Source organism: Drosophila mojavensis, unplaced genomic scaffold (genome assembly GCF_018153725.1).
Source record: "Drosophila mojavensis isolate 15081-1352.22 unplaced genomic scaffold, ASM1815372v1 contig_49, whole genome shotgun sequence".
Classification (NCBI taxonomy): Eukaryota; Metazoa; Arthropoda; class Insecta; order Diptera; family Drosophilidae; genus Drosophila; species Drosophila mojavensis.
The window spans coordinates 1402533-1415499 of record NW_025318872.1 but is presented as its reverse complement, the minus strand read 5'-3'; the positions used below and the strand labels follow the sequence as shown (position 1 = coordinate 1415499).

Genomic DNA, 12967 nt, shown 5'->3' with positions numbered 1-12967 from the left:
GCAACATCAAATTAAATCTGTATATTTTAAAAGATTGTATCAAAGACATTCAGAAATTCAAGGCCACGTATTAGACTGTCAGTGAAAGGGTTCTCTGTGACAATTACTCCACCTGCTGACCCACATCCGGTTCCAATCGGGTGGAGGGCGTTTCCAATTAGCGCACCAAACAATGGATTATGCGGTCAGCAGGGTAGCCAACCAAATTGATTATCACCAAGGAGACACGTGTGTGTCCACACATTCGAATCGCTGCCTGGCCTGGCAGCCCCTGTCGTCAGTTGTCAATTGCAGTTCGTGTAGTGCGGTCAATGTTAAGACCTTCTGCTCTAACGGAAAATAGTTATGGGCAGACATATAGCGGCTTTAAAACATCTGTGGTTAGCGTGGACGTTGCTGCAAATGGAAATTGCAGCTCAGAACACGCAGAATATCAATGTGTGTAAGTGGCAAATCGATAGATGGAATAAGAATAGATAGCGCACTGGGCTCTTAGGTAAACTAATTAAGCTGAAAGTGTGCGATTGGCTGAATTGGTCTGAGAATGACAGTGGTAGTGGGAGTGGGCGTTGAGTTGGGAGAGTTGGGTCGGCTATGCAAACAGCGAACTAATGTCGTGTCCTCTAATAGTTTTTATAAACGAAGTGGATAATGAGCCAGCGGCCAAGGCCGTCGAGGTGGTGCTTACCTATTTGAAAAAGAATCCCAGCTACGGTTTATCGGTGCAAATTGAGTCCATTGAGGCGAATAAAACGGATGCTAAAATCTTACTGGAAGCAAGTAGGTTTCTATCTTCGATCTACCTATTCATATATGTATTTACATACAACATACATATATATCATCGTATAAATCACAGTTTGCAACAAGTATGTGGCCAGCATTGAGCGAAAGCAAACGCCGCATCTTATATTGGACACCACCAAGTCGGGCGTATCCTCGGAGACGGTCAAGAGTTTCACGCAGGCCCTGGGCCTGCCCACAATTAGCGCCTCCTATGGACAGGAGGGTGATCTGAGACAATGGCGGGATCTGGATGAATCGAAGCAAAAGTATCTGCTGCAGATAATGCCACCGGCTGACATTATGCCAGAAGCAGTGAGAAGTATTGTCAAGCGGCTGAACATAACCAATGGTAAGTGTGGGGTATGATCGACTAGTGAATACACTAAATGTAAATACGCGTTTGCTTAAGCTATATCTTATAGATGCCTTATGTATCAAATCTGTTTTGCCTAGTTCTCTTACTACATAAAACACTGATCCTTCATATCCTGAAATATCAATTTCGGAATTTATATAGGAATCATAAGCCACAATATTCCAGTTTAACTTCACTCTCTCCTCAGCTGCTATACTCTACGATGACACCTTTGTCATGGATCACAAGTACAAATCGTTGCTGCAGAACATCCAGACGCGTCATGTCATCACGGCCATTGCCAAGGATGGGAAACGGGAGCGCGAGGAACAGATCGAGAAGCTGCGCAATTTGGACATTAATAACTTTTTTGTACTGGGCAATTTGGAGTCCATTGGCATGGTGTTGGAGTCTGTGAAGCCAGCGTATTTTGCACGCAACTTTGCCTGGCATGCGATCACTCAGCACGAGGGTGAGCTGAGGAGTAAGCGTGACAATGCAACGATTATGTTCTTGAAACCCATGGCGTATGCGCAATATCGCGATCGTCTCGGCCTGCTCTACTCCACATTCAACTTGAACGAGGAGCCGAAGCTGACATCGGCCTTCTACTTTGATTTGGCCTTGCGCAGCTTCTTGGCCATCAAGTAAGTGATGAGGCGAAGAAGAAGAGAAGGTTGAGATTTTTGGGGCCAAAGCAGAGTTGATTACTTCTGGATGGTTGGGGATTCCCTAAGTAAATTTATTTTCTTTGTGCTTGCTAGGGAAATGCTGCACTCGGGCGCCTGGCCAAAGGACATGGAGTATCTGAAGTGCGATGACTTTCAAGGCGGCAATACACCTGAGCGTAATATTGATCTTAGGCAATACTTTATACAGGTGTGTTTACTATTTCCCCAACGCTAATTATGACAATAATGATTGTTTACAAAATTTGTGTGATTTTTGTTTTTGGGCACGTTCAAAGGTTACCGAACCCACATCCTATGGCACTTTCGAGCTGGTCACGCAACCGGGCCAGACATTTAATGGCTTCAGCTACATGAAGTTTGAAATGGATATCAATGTGCTCCAGATACGTGGTGGCAGCTCTGTCAATAGCAAGTCAATCGGCACCTGGACAGCTGGCCTCGACTCGCCGCTGGTCGTCAAGGATGAGGAGCAAATGAAGAATCTGACCGCAGATACGGTCTATCGCATTTACACCGTTGTGGTAAGTTATATGCGGGACTAGCAATATATGATTGTTTATGACTGATTGATTGATTGATTGATGAGTGACACAGCACGCAAAGTTCAAATGACAAGACCTGGGAAAGTGACTAATAAGCATTTGACTAAAGCTATTAATTACGAAAACTTTCTATTTAATAATGAATAGTCTTAACTAAAGATCGATTGACCTGATCTAATATTCGCAGCAAGCCCCCTTTATAATGCGCGATGAGACCGCACCCAAGGGCTATAAGGGCTATTGCATTGATCTAATCAATGAGATCGCTGCCATTGTGCACTTCGACTATGAGATTCAAGAGGTGGAGGACGGTAAATTTGGCAATATGGATGAGAAGGGCGAATGGAATGGCATTGTTAAGAAGCTGATCGACAAACAGGCGGACATTGGCCTAGGCAGCATGTCGGTGATGGCGGAGCGTGAGATCGTGATTGATTTTACGGTGCCCTATTACGATCTGGTGGGCATCACCATTATGATGCAGCGTCCCAGCTCGCCTAGCTCGCTGTTCAAATTTCTAACTGTGCTGGAGACAAATGTCTGGCTGTGCATATTGGCTGCCTATTTCTTTACCAGCTTTCTGATGTGGGTCTTCGATCGCTGGAGTCCGTACAGCTATCAGAACAATCGCGAGAAATACAAGGACGACGAGGAGAAGCGTGAATTCAATTTGAAGGAGTGCCTGTGGTTCTGCATGACTTCGCTGACACCTCAGGGCGGCGGTGAGGCGCCCAAGAACCTATCCGGTCGTCTAGTTGCCGCCACATGGTGGCTCTTTGGGTGGGTATCAAGTTTGGAGTGAAGATAAATTGGATAACTATAAATGCTATCTATTGTCATTTAGCTTCATCATTATTGCCTCCTACACGGCCAATTTGGCTGCCTTTTTGACTGTTTCCCGTTTGGACACACCTGTTGAGTCCCTGGATGATTTGGCCAAGCAGTACAAGATTCTCTATGCTCCTCTGAATGGTTCCGCTGCAATGACATACTTCGAACGCATGGCCAACATCGAACAAATGTTTTATGAAATTTGGAAGGATTTGTCACTGAATGATTCGTTGACACCGCTGGAGCGCTCTAAGCTAGCCGTTTGGGATTATCCGGTCAGCGATAAGTATACGAAGATGTGGCAGGCTATGCAGGAGGCGGGTCTGCCGGCTACACTGGACGAAGCTGTGGCGCGTGTGCGCAACTCCTCAAGCGCAACGGGTTTTGCATTTCTGGGTGATGCAACGGACATACGCTATCTACAGCTGACCAATTGTGATCTACAGGTGGTTGGTGAGGAGTTCTCTCGCAAGCCCTACGCCATTGCGGTACAGCAAGGCTCGCATCTCAAGGATCAATTTAATAATGCGTAAGTCAGGTCTGATGATTTTAGAAGTCTAAGCTAATGCATATTTTGTAGTATTTTAACTTTGCTGAACAAGCGTCAACTGGAGAAGCTCAAGGAAAAGTGGTGGAAGAACGATGAGGCACAGGCCAGCTGTGAGAAGCCGGAGGATCAATCAGACGGCATATCCATTCAGAATATTGGTGGCGTTTTTATTGTCATCTTTGTGGGCATTGGCATGGCCTGCATTACGCTTGTCTTTGAGTACTGGTGGTACAGATATCGCAAGAATCCCCGCATTATCGACGTTGCTGAAGCCAACTCTACCCAACCCAGCTACAAGGATGGCGGAAAGGCAACAGACGGCATCATATTGGGTCACACGGGCGAGAAGTTCGAAAAATCCAATGCTGCACTGCGTCCGCGTTTCAATCAATTTCCGGCTACTTTCAAGCCACGTTTCTAGAGGACCTGTAACTAAATAATATACAAATAATGTATTGCGAAAATTGCTCACAAACATTGTCTACGTCGATAGCAAGAAAATATGTAACAATTTATCACATCTTAAGCACTTTCAATTCTGAATATCAAATTTTTAATAAACTCATGTGTCGTAAAATTGTTTATTCTCCTTTTGCCTGAGTACAGTTTGCTCCAGTTTTCGTTCTGACTATATTGCATTATTCCAATAATATGCTATCTCTTATGTTTTTCTCCAGAAATTTCAAAAAAACCTTTTGGCGCCGTCTGAAGTACTTACATTTCATTGTTTTATTAACAGCATACCAGTCTTAAGCAACCGTTCGACTTTCTAGTGGTAGCCCTGTTAAAAACGTGCACTGTATCCCTAGTTCGATATTCAGTTATCGATAGACAAATTTTTCAGACACATCTCTCACACTCGAAAAGGCGGAGAAAAGTGTGAAAATTTGTCAAATTGTTCAATAAATAACGTAAAATTTGTAAATAAAGCAAATAAAATACGTGTTGCCCGCGTGTAGAAATAAATAGTTTGTATGCGTCGCTTGAAGAAACTGTCGAAGAGTCACAGCGTGACGGGTACGCAAGAAAGCGATGCAGCGCCGACGACGACCACAGCAACAACGGCGCCCGATGCGGCGACCCTGACGGATGCCAATGGAAATGGCGGCAGTGTGAATAAAGAAACACTACTCAATACAGATATTTTTAAACACTTTGATAAGTCTGGCCGAAACGAATTGTATGTAGCTTCTTCTAAGATTTCTATTATATGCGTATTAATATTCTATGTATACACTTTCCATTTTCTAGTTTAAAGTACTTGAAGCAACAGTTGCAGGATAGCCCAGAAAGTCCAGTCTTCGATCGGCATGGCACATTTAAACGCGGGATCTCAAACGCCATATACGAGTTGCTCTGGCAAGCATTGCGTTACAAGCTCAAGAAAGATGTCGTGCTGCATGTGCTCACAGATGTTGTGGTAAGTACTGCGCATGCCGGGCACCTAAAGCCAAATATTTATAATTTGATTTCTTATTTTTAGGCGCTGCATAAGGAGTTTCCCAGTCTTATATTGGACGTGGTCAACATTTTGGATAGTGAGACATCCTTGATGACCGAGGGCTTACAGGAGGAGCGCCATGGATTTGTACAAATTGTTAAGGATCTGGACAAGGTGCTGCCGGAGAGTTTGCTTAAAGAACGCTTGGAAATAGATACGCTGCAGGAAGTGGGCATTGTGAAGAACAAAAGTTTCTACACTAAATTCATCAAAGTCAAGACTAAGCTCTAGTAAGCGCGCCTATTTATGTATACAGCTCAAAACTAAACCAAACTAACTAAAAATCTATGAATACATCTGCTGAAGTATCCAGTGGTCAATATACATTCAATTAATTGAACTATCCTTTAAACTCGCGCAGCTACAAACAGCGCCGCTTTAATCTTTTTCGCGAGGAGAGTGAAGGATTTGTCAAGCTTATCACGGAAATGAATCAGGATTTCGAGGAGCACACAACACCTGACACAATAATGGATATAATAAAATCATTAATTGGTGAGCTCATCTTATCATAATTTAAGATTATGAGTAACCCATTCATTGCTTGTAGGCTGCTTCAATCTTGATCCCAATCGCGTACTGGATATTATAATTGAATCCTTTGAGACGCGCCCCGATCGCTGGAAACTTTTTATACCTCTGCTACGCAGCTATATGCCCACCGGCGCCATTATCTGCGAAGTGCTTGGCTACAAATTCTGCCACTTTAAGGCGGCACGCACGCCCCGTTCGTTATACCATGTCTGTGCTTTGCTGCTCAAGCATGGAGTCATTGAACTGAATGATGTGTATGTCTGGTTAACGCCCAATGATGGAAGCATACGTGCACAGTGGGAGGAGGAGCTTGCCGACGCCAGGGAAATGGTACGTAAACTTCATGTGATCTCCACTAACAAGAAGGAGGATGACAAAGAGCCACCACCACCACCAACCACTAAGAAATTTGATGAGGTATGTTTCATTGACAGTGATATTGTCTTATGGTAACTAATCTCATCAATTTTGTAGGAGAAATACAATGCTAATCAGAAGTTTGGACTGTGCGAGGCATTGCTCAAAGTTGGCGACTGGGACAATGCACTCAAAATCATACAGAAACTGCCAGATCAATCAGTTGTGGTTCAAGATCCAATCGCACGTGCCATCGTGGAGTTGGTGCATCTGTCAGTTGAGCAGATTTATTACAAGAAAGTCTTCAAAGCTCCTGCCGGTCGTAAGCCCAGCCGCAATCGCTTGTACGACGATGCCGCCCTGGTGGCTAAGATGCAGGCGCAGGACTTTTCCGACTTGCGCAAATACACATGGCCCATGGCCAATGTTCTGGGTCCAGCAATGCACTGCGACACGGTGTTGATGTACAAACTGGTGCGAATTATGGGCAAAATATTATTGGACATGGGCGTGGACAACTTGAATGGTCCACCTCCGAATTCGGAGCAAGAGCAGCATTATTACGATATCATTACCTGTTTGGATGCCAGCATATTGCCCTCTTTGCTGTATTTGGATAGCAATTGTTCCATGTCCGAAGAGATTTGGGCTGTGGTTAAATTCTTTCCATATCATTTGCGCTACAGCATGTACGCTCGCTGGAAGAATGACAGCTATCAGATGCACCCTAATCTGATACGTCGCTGCGGTCTGGCACAGCGGGACATAAAGGCACTTATGAAACGTGTGAGCAAGGAGAATGTGAAGCCCTTGGGGCGTCTAGTTGGCAAATATAGCCACTGCACGCCTGGTCTGCTGTTCGATTATGTAAGTATTTCTGTTTTAAGTTCTGGGGGATTTCATTTTAAGCAAATTGCATATTTTATTTCAGATCCTTGTTCAAATCCAAATTTATGACAATTTGATTGGCCCGGTCTGTGACATGCTTAAGTATTTGACTGCTTTATCGTTTGATTGCCTGGGATATTGCATCATTGAATCGCTTACCATGACGGGTCGCGGCCGATTTAAGGACGACGGCACCTCGCTCTCATTATGGTTGCAGAGCCTTGCTTCCTTCTGTGGCACCATCTACAAAAAGTACAGCATCGAAATGAGCGGCCTGCTTCAGTATGTAGCCAACCAACTGAAGTCGCAGAAGAGTCTGGATTTGCTAGTTCTGCGCGAACTTGTCCACAAAATGGCGGGTGTGGAGTCGTGCGAAGAGATGACAAACGATCAGCTGCAAGCGCTTTGTGGCGGTGAGCAGCTGCGTGGCGAGGTAATATTATGAATATATGAATAATTGAGATCGATATGAATATAAATTTATAATTTTTCAGGCGGGCTACTTTAGCCAGGTGCGCAACACAAAGAAGTCTTCGAATCGCTTGAAGGAGGCGTTAGCCAACAATGATCTCGCCGTCACACTTTGCCTGCTGATGGCACAGCAGAAACATTGCGTTATATATCGCGAAACGGCTGCGCATAGTCACTTGAAGCTTGTGGGCAGCTTGTATGATCAGTGCCAGGATGCCCTGGTGCAGTTTGGCACATTCTTGGGCTCCACTTATTCGGTGGACGAGTATGTCGAACGCCTTCCATCAATTATTACCATGTTGCGTGAATACCACATTAACACCGATGTGGCCTTCTTCTTGGCACGCCCTATGTTCACGCACCAGATTAATGTAAGTAGAACTTATATTTGGTTAACTTTGTTCATTCGAAAGTTAATTTTATTTATATATCTATATAGCAAAAATATGATCAATTGCGTAAGGCGGATCCCAATGCCAAAAAACTGACGACAGCCCAAAAGCTGCAAAAGTATTTGGAGGCGACGCAGTTGATCATGAATCCTATTGTGGAGTCGGTGCGACCGTTGCACAGCGCCAAAGTCTGGGAGGACATAAGTCCTCAGTTTCTGGTCACCTTCTGGAGTCTAAGTATGTACGATTTGCATGTGCCGAATGAGATTTATCAGCGAGAGATTGGCAAGCTAAAGCAGTTGGCACAGCAAGCTGCCGATGGCAAGGACTCGGTAAAAGCCAATTAAGTAGGCATTGGAGTAACAATTATTAATTATCTAATTCTTGCAGAACCAGTCCAAGAACAAGAAGGAGCAGGAGCGCTATATTGCGCTCATGGAGAAGCTAAATGACGAGCGTAAGAAACAACATGAGCATGTTGATAAAATTCTGCAACGTCTGCAAGAGCAAAAAGATGGCTGGTTTCTGTTGCGCTCCGCCAAATCAGCGAAAAATGATACCATTACACAGTTCCTGCAGCTATGCCTCTTTCCGCGCTGCACCTTCACTGCCCTGGACGCGCTCTACTGTGCCAAGTTCGTTCAAACTATACATAATTTGAAGACGGCGAATTTCTCCACGTTGCTCTGTTACGATCGGGTATGAATGTACTCTTACCAATTAGTTAATTTAGTTATTAATTTTGTAATTCCTGTTTAGCTCTTCTGCGACATTACATACTCTGTCACATCTTGCACGGAGGGTGAGGCGACGCGTTATGGTCGCTTTTTGTGTGCCATGCTGGAGACGGTAATGCGTTGGCATGCAGATCAGGCTGTTTTCAATAAGGAGTGTGCAAATTATCCTGGCTTTGTAACCAAATTCCGCGTCAGCAATCAGTTCTCGGAGGCCAACGATCATGTTGGCTACGAAAACTATCGCCATGTATGCCACAAGTGGCACTACAAGATTACAAAGGCAATTGTGTTCTGTCTTGATTCTAAGGACTTCATGCAAATACGCAATGCGCTTATCATACTGATGCGCATTTTGCCCCATTATCCGGTGCTATCCAAGCTAGCGCAGATCATCGAGCGCAAGGTGGACAAAGTGCGCGAGGAGGAGAAAACCAAGCGACCGGATTTGTTTGCCATCGCCTCCAGCTATATTGGCCAGTTAAAACTAAAGTCTCCTCATATGTTCAAAGAGAGCGACTTCCATCAGGTCGCCGAGCGGCCGGTAAAGGAAGCAGCGCCCGCACCGCCTGGTAGCGCCGTCAAGGTGCAGCCCGGCGAAAAAGCAAATGCATCTGCTGCCACAACGACGACCACACCAACAACAAAAACGGTCAGTAGTTCGTCTTTCTATGATCCAAAGGCATCAGGAAAAGAGGCGGACGCAAAGACTGGTAAGTAGCATTCACTTAAGGCTGAACCTATTGTCCATCAATATATATTCCCATTCCTATTTAGCTCAAGCAGCGCGTGGCGATGCCAAGCCCAGCAAACCAGAGGGCACGGCATCTACTGTGGTCTCCATCTCAAAGGCCGTCTCAGCACCATCCAATAGCGAGCGTGAGAGTAAGAGGGATGCGTCAACATCAGCGGTCAGGGAAACCCAATCTCATCGGAACATGGATGCCAAGGAAGAGCAACAGCAGTCCAATAGCAGCAGTACTAACCACAACAACAACAATAGCAACAGTAACAATAGCAACAGCAATGGCGGACAAAACGAACGACGCAGCCGGGAGAGAGATCGGGAACGTGAAGAGCGCCACAGCTTAAGCAGCACGCGCAGTTCACAGCGCGAGAGCAACCGCAACAGCAATAAGGAGCGTACCGAGGCCGAGCTGCAGCAGCGAGCACGCGAGCGCACACAGCGTCTTGAGGAGCTGGAACTTGCCGCTATGCGGGCACAGAAACGAGAGAAGCTATCACGACGCGATGAGCGAAGCCAGTATCGGCATGAGGGAGTCGAAACAGTTGATCTGGTGACGGGCGGCGGCAACAGCGGCCAGGATCATCGCCACTATGATGACTACCAAAGGGACCGCGATCTGAGTTCGGTGTCCAATGAGAGCAACGGTTCGCTGCAGCATCGACGTAGTCACGAAACTATTGAATATGATAAAGGTAAATGAAATCAAAATATAATGCGTTCTACAATATAGACCTTACACAGAGATTTGCTAAATATATATTTCCTGTTTTGCCAGCAGATTCAAAGCGTCGTAAATTGGAATCATCTACAAGCAGTTCAAAGGTTAGTAGCATATGGTTGCATACATAGTACGCTAAGACAACGACCGACCGAACCGCAACCAACGGAGGGCATAATTTTAAATAAATACAAAAAAAAAAAAAAAAATTGACTCACTGAAAGCATGAGAGGCGCCTTAGAACACACACATATTCCACCATCTGGTAGAGACGACTTCAGACCAATTTCAACAACCTCAAGCAATATCTCCTCTGGACCCACTTGGATCACGTCCTAGTTAAACGAGTGTATTCTCTAAGTATACAAAAGTTGTTTACAAATGGGGGCAATAAATGTATAGTATTAAGGTATATGTAAATATTAGGTTAAGCGCACAGTTCAATTGTTTAGAGAGAGTGTATGTGCTTATGTGTTAAGTGAATGAGATTTTAGTAGGATTTGTATTTCAATTTGTAGGTATTTTTTTTTTTTTTTTTTTAAATTCTCTACACTCGATTTTAAGTCTTATATTGATGCAAATGTTATGTAGTTTGTGGGTAAGCTAAGTTAGTTTTTAATAACAAATGGACCAGAACAAGAACAACGAAGGACTAGTCAAGATGATGAAGATGAAAACGAACTCAGGAAGCCAAGCAGAGTCGGTGTAAGCTGCAAAAACGCACAAAAAAAAAAAAAAAAAAAAAAAAAAAAAAAAAAAAAACAAAAAAAAAAAAAAAAAAAAAAAAAACAAATAAATAAACAAATAAAACAACGTGGGAATAGGAGTACGTCAGTATACTATAGACAACAAACATTAAATCATCATTGGACCAACAACGCCATAGACGAGTCCTTCGACAAAATTTCGAATGAGATGCTCATATACTGGAAGCCTAAAGCGCAGATCACATCAACACACATAGCCGCCCTAAAAACAGTACAATCTGGTTGATTCAATCTAGAAACAAAGACAATCAATCGGAGCCATTCACATTTAAAACCATTGGATACCCTTGAGCTGCAAAACAATAAAGTAACTCTGAAGCTGGCAGAACTTTGTTAATCCTGGAGACCAGAACAACCAGCAGACAAAAACTTGGTCTATACGAGAGCTACACAAAAATCATAAAATATCTCACGCTGTGGCAAAAAAAAAAAAAAAAAACATTCAAAAAATCCACACTCCAGAGAAAAATAATTTAACCTAAAACTCAATTTGCAACACGGAGTCCTGTTCCTGATTTCTTAAACAAATTGATTTTCGTCGAGATGAATCGGCTACATATTTAACAAAAAGTACTGAAAAGTCGTCAAACTGGAATCTACAGTAAAAACACTGCCGATTTATGCTAAACAACACAAAGATGGACGATAAGACGAATCCTGGACTCAACACGCTGACTTCGCATAACTTCGTAAACAGTCCTTGTTATCTACCTGTGATGTAACCCTTTTGAAAACGTGGACCTCCTGATAATTCTACAAAGAGGGATTTACCTAAATCTATTGAGTGACCAAAGAACCGTACAATGACAACATTCCACTAAAGAGGAGCCATTGGAGAATAACTAAATCTACTATAAAGAAATCACAAATGTCTTCCCGTGAAATTGGACCAAATCATCATCAGAGACGTCTTTAAAATCGCCAGAAAAAATACCTAAAAAAAAAAAAAAAAAATACCAATAATACAAACTACCAAAATAATGGAACACTTTTTCCACTGGACGGTTGAGCCCTCAGCGTTGTCCAACACTGATCCGACTCTCCAATTCAGCACAAAGCCGATTGCAGTTTAGTTGTTTATTCGTTGCTCTTGATTGTGTGCAGACGGGTAAGTGATCAGCGTGCTGTGGGGGCGGACACTCAGCTTAGGGGCGGGCCAGGAGTAATGTGGAAACGGGAGAGGGAGTACTTTTAATGTGATGTTGGGCTTGGTCATAATACATAATTACTTTTTAGTTTTTTTTTATTTCCATTTGTTAGCTTTCAGCGAATTTTACAGTCCATATTAATCAAATGCCATTACAGAAGGTAGAAGAGCTCGTAGATAGTGTGAAGAAAGCGCGCGGCCTGAAGACCAAAGAGCGCAACAAGGACAAGCTGTCTGATGAGGAGCGTGATGCGCGCAAGGATCGCAAGCTAGGACGGAAGCGAGACCGCAACGAGGAGTCCAGCACCAGCGACCACAAGCGTCGGCGTGAAGGTGAGGCATATTTAGTGAATCAGTATGCAGGAAATTCAAGAATGTATAATTTTTAGCACAAAACGGCGATGACGACATCCGCGAACGGGAACGCCATAGAGTAAGTCCTCAATGCTAGCAAGCAAAGTGCGATGGCTAACGACAACATTTCCTACTGTTATCTGCAGGAAAAATCCCGAGAACGCTCACATGACAAATTCGATCGAGAACGTGGCGCCGGTGGAGGTGGTGGCAGTGCACGAGGTGATGATCGTCAATACAGTATCTCGAAGTCGACACGTTCCTCGAGAATGAACTATTGAACGCATGAGGCCGAATTCCCGTATTGTGAAGAGCATTTGGTTTAAGAATAAAAAACCTAATTAACAATAATATAAAAAATCCATACAATTTTATTTACTCTTTTAACGTAAAGCAAAAAACAATTTTGTGAAAGTTTTACAATTTTTTGTAGTACCTAATTAAAAAAAAAGTCAAACAAAATAAACAATGTATAGATAAAAAATAATTATAGTTGCAATTATTAAATTTGCCTAAGGTGTGCACAGTCTAAATACAGTTCGTTCATATAAGAACGGAAATTAAATTTTAAATTCGAATAATCTTAGCCACGCATTTCAA

The 12967-nt window shown here is 43.5% G+C and overlaps 2 protein-coding genes across 3 annotated transcripts; both read left to right on the top strand.

Annotated features, from left to right (window-relative positions):
• Positions 1 to 13: 13 nt before the first annotated feature.
• On the top strand, positions 14 to 4335 carry LOC6577874 (ionotropic receptor 25a). Its single transcript, XM_002003769.4, has 9 exons — positions 14 to 442; positions 631 to 780; positions 860 to 1135; positions 1350 to 1788; positions 1906 to 2020; positions 2109 to 2354; positions 2563 to 3155; positions 3220 to 3735; positions 3787 to 4335. The coding sequence occupies exons 1-9, from the start codon at positions 346 to 348 to the stop codon at positions 4175 to 4177; spliced, it is 2823 nt and encodes a 940-aa protein (XP_002003805.2). The 5' UTR covers positions 14 to 345; the 3' UTR covers positions 4178 to 4335.
• Positions 4336 to 4583: 248 nt separating this feature from the next.
• LOC6577873 (THO complex subunit 2) lies at positions 4584 to 12727 on the top strand. Of its 2 annotated transcripts, none has more exons than XM_032728411.2 (16): positions 4584 to 4936; positions 5008 to 5176; positions 5240 to 5487; positions 5619 to 5752; positions 5808 to 6208; positions 6266 to 7015; positions 7080 to 7469; positions 7531 to 7878; positions 7947 to 8231; positions 8290 to 8598; positions 8659 to 9346; positions 9411 to 10073; positions 10160 to 10203; positions 12172 to 12346; positions 12403 to 12446; positions 12514 to 12727. In XM_032728411.2, exons 1-16 carry the CDS (start codon positions 4731 to 4733, stop codon positions 12646 to 12648), a joined length of 4989 nt encoding a protein of 1662 aa, XP_032584302.2. In that variant the 5' UTR covers positions 4584 to 4730; the 3' UTR covers positions 12649 to 12727. The 2 variants fall into 2 exon arrangements, with proteins under 2 accessions (XP_032584302.2, XP_043865213.1); XM_044009278.1 differs by having other exon boundaries at positions 10157 to 10203.
• The last annotated feature ends 240 nt before the right edge of the window (positions 12728 to 12967 follow it).

What these genes read in the sequence shown, in the direction of transcription:
- LOC6577874 (XM_002003769.4), top strand. Translation starts at nt 346, where the DNA reads ATGGGCAGACATATAGCGGCTTTAAAACATCTGTGGTTAGCGTGGACG. An exon ending in CACGCAGAATATCAATGTGT is followed by an intron (nt 443 to 630) that starts GTAAGTGGCAAA and finishes GTCCTCTAATAG; the next exon opens with TTTTTATAAACGAAGTGGAT. An exon ending in GCCACATGGTGGCTCTTTGG is followed by an intron (nt 3,156 to 3,219) that starts GTGGGTATCAAG and finishes ATTGTCATTTAG; the next exon opens with CTTCATCATTATTGCCTCCT.
- LOC6577873 (XM_044009278.1), top strand. Translation starts at nt 4,731, where the DNA reads ATGCGTCGCTTGAAGAAACTGTCGAAGAGTCACAGCGTGACGGGTACG. An exon ending in CGTTGCTCTGTTACGATCGG is followed by an intron (nt 8,599 to 8,658) that starts GTATGAATGTAC and finishes ATTCCTGTTTAG; the next exon opens with CTCTTCTGCGACATTACATA. An exon ending in GCGAACGGGAACGCCATAGA is followed by an intron (nt 12,447 to 12,513) that starts GTAAGTCCTCAA and finishes TGTTATCTGCAG; the next exon opens with GAAAAATCCCGAGAACGCTC.